This window comes from Plasmopara halstedii, assembly GCF_900000015.1.
Source record: "Plasmopara halstedii genome assembly, contig: Scaffold_614, whole genome shotgun sequence".
In the NCBI taxonomy this organism is placed as follows: domain Eukaryota; phylum Oomycota; class Peronosporomycetes; order Peronosporales; family Peronosporaceae; genus Plasmopara; species Plasmopara halstedii.
The window spans coordinates 850,526-851,626 of NW_020187532.1; the positions used below are offsets into that span (position 1 = coordinate 850,526).

The following is a 1,101-nucleotide window of genomic DNA, read 5'->3' on the forward strand; positions in this document are numbered from 1 at the left end:
AAACATCAGCTTTTGCGGTCAGCAAGTATCGAAATCACCCTCCAAACTGCATCGATAGGTTGTTTTGCGATTAATGTCAAGATATCGTCCATGACTACCGCAGCGTTGATTGTAAGACTCCCCGTAGTCGCCTCAAATAATATATATATATATTGAATCGCTCAACAGTTCCGCGACTGTAAAGGCTGAATTTCTGTGTTTTGCCCCCAGTACAGCAAACATAGACTGTTATTTACATTAAATTTTACGAGTTCTTGGCGGCATCAGACATTGATCCTGCTTGCTTGCAAGATACTGTTGGCATCTTTTTGCGAACGGCGATTGATGAGGGATCACGCATATTTTCTGTTGACTTCATAAGTTCCACCACAAGCTCGCGGTCGAAATTTCTGGCAAGACATCGGCTAAATCCTAAATGGAAATGTGCAGATGCGTATATATTGCTCTCTTAATTCAAACCCACTACTTGTTGAAGATATTGATCATGATGATATCGTTACAGTACAGCAATAATTTTTGTATCTGGCTGTCGCGATTTGATAGTTGTACTTGGACGTAAAAGAAGCAATAAAACATTCTCAACACCGACGAAACAAAACGATCTGAGGACGCATCATTCTTGAGAAGAACAACGTGATGATTACAACGTTCCTTGCCAATGATAAAGTCGTATTGCCATTTGCAAAAAAGATCACTGTATGCATGCTTTTTCTATTTTTCTGTTCATGAAGCTGAGCCTGAGCTCATAAAATGGTTTTTTTCCTTAGAACCTTCATCGATCCAGCAACATATTCTCATTTCTGATCCATCAGAGTTGCTTGCAAGGAAAGCTATAATTCCTTTCTTTCTACCCCCAATTTGAGTGCGAGCAATTCTCTTTTAAAAAGATCCTTTCGTCAAAGATGAAGATTTGTGCGAGTGCGTAGTCCTTCACTACAGTACCTGTAAGCTCACCTTGATTTGAGCGTGCTCCATATCTATAAACGACGTAAGATTTTTGAGCGATGACGGCTCATTAAAAGGTTCGTCCATCGGAAAATATGTATTGCCTGTATCATTTACAAGCCCATCCTCAGCATCCGGGCTACTGACTTTAAACAT

At 40.1% G+C, this 1,101-nt stretch overlaps 1 protein-coding gene across 1 annotated transcript; it reads right to left on the reverse strand.

Moving 5' to 3' along the window:
* Positions 1-723: 723 nt before the first annotated feature.
* On the reverse strand, positions 724-1,101 carry PHALS_12204 (uncharacterized protein; the record flags this gene model as incomplete). Its single annotated transcript, XM_024727709.1, has 2 exons — positions 724-876; positions 955-1,101. 2 exons carry the CDS (start codon positions 1,099-1,101, stop codon positions 724-726), a joined length of 300 nt encoding a protein of 99 aa, XP_024578259.1.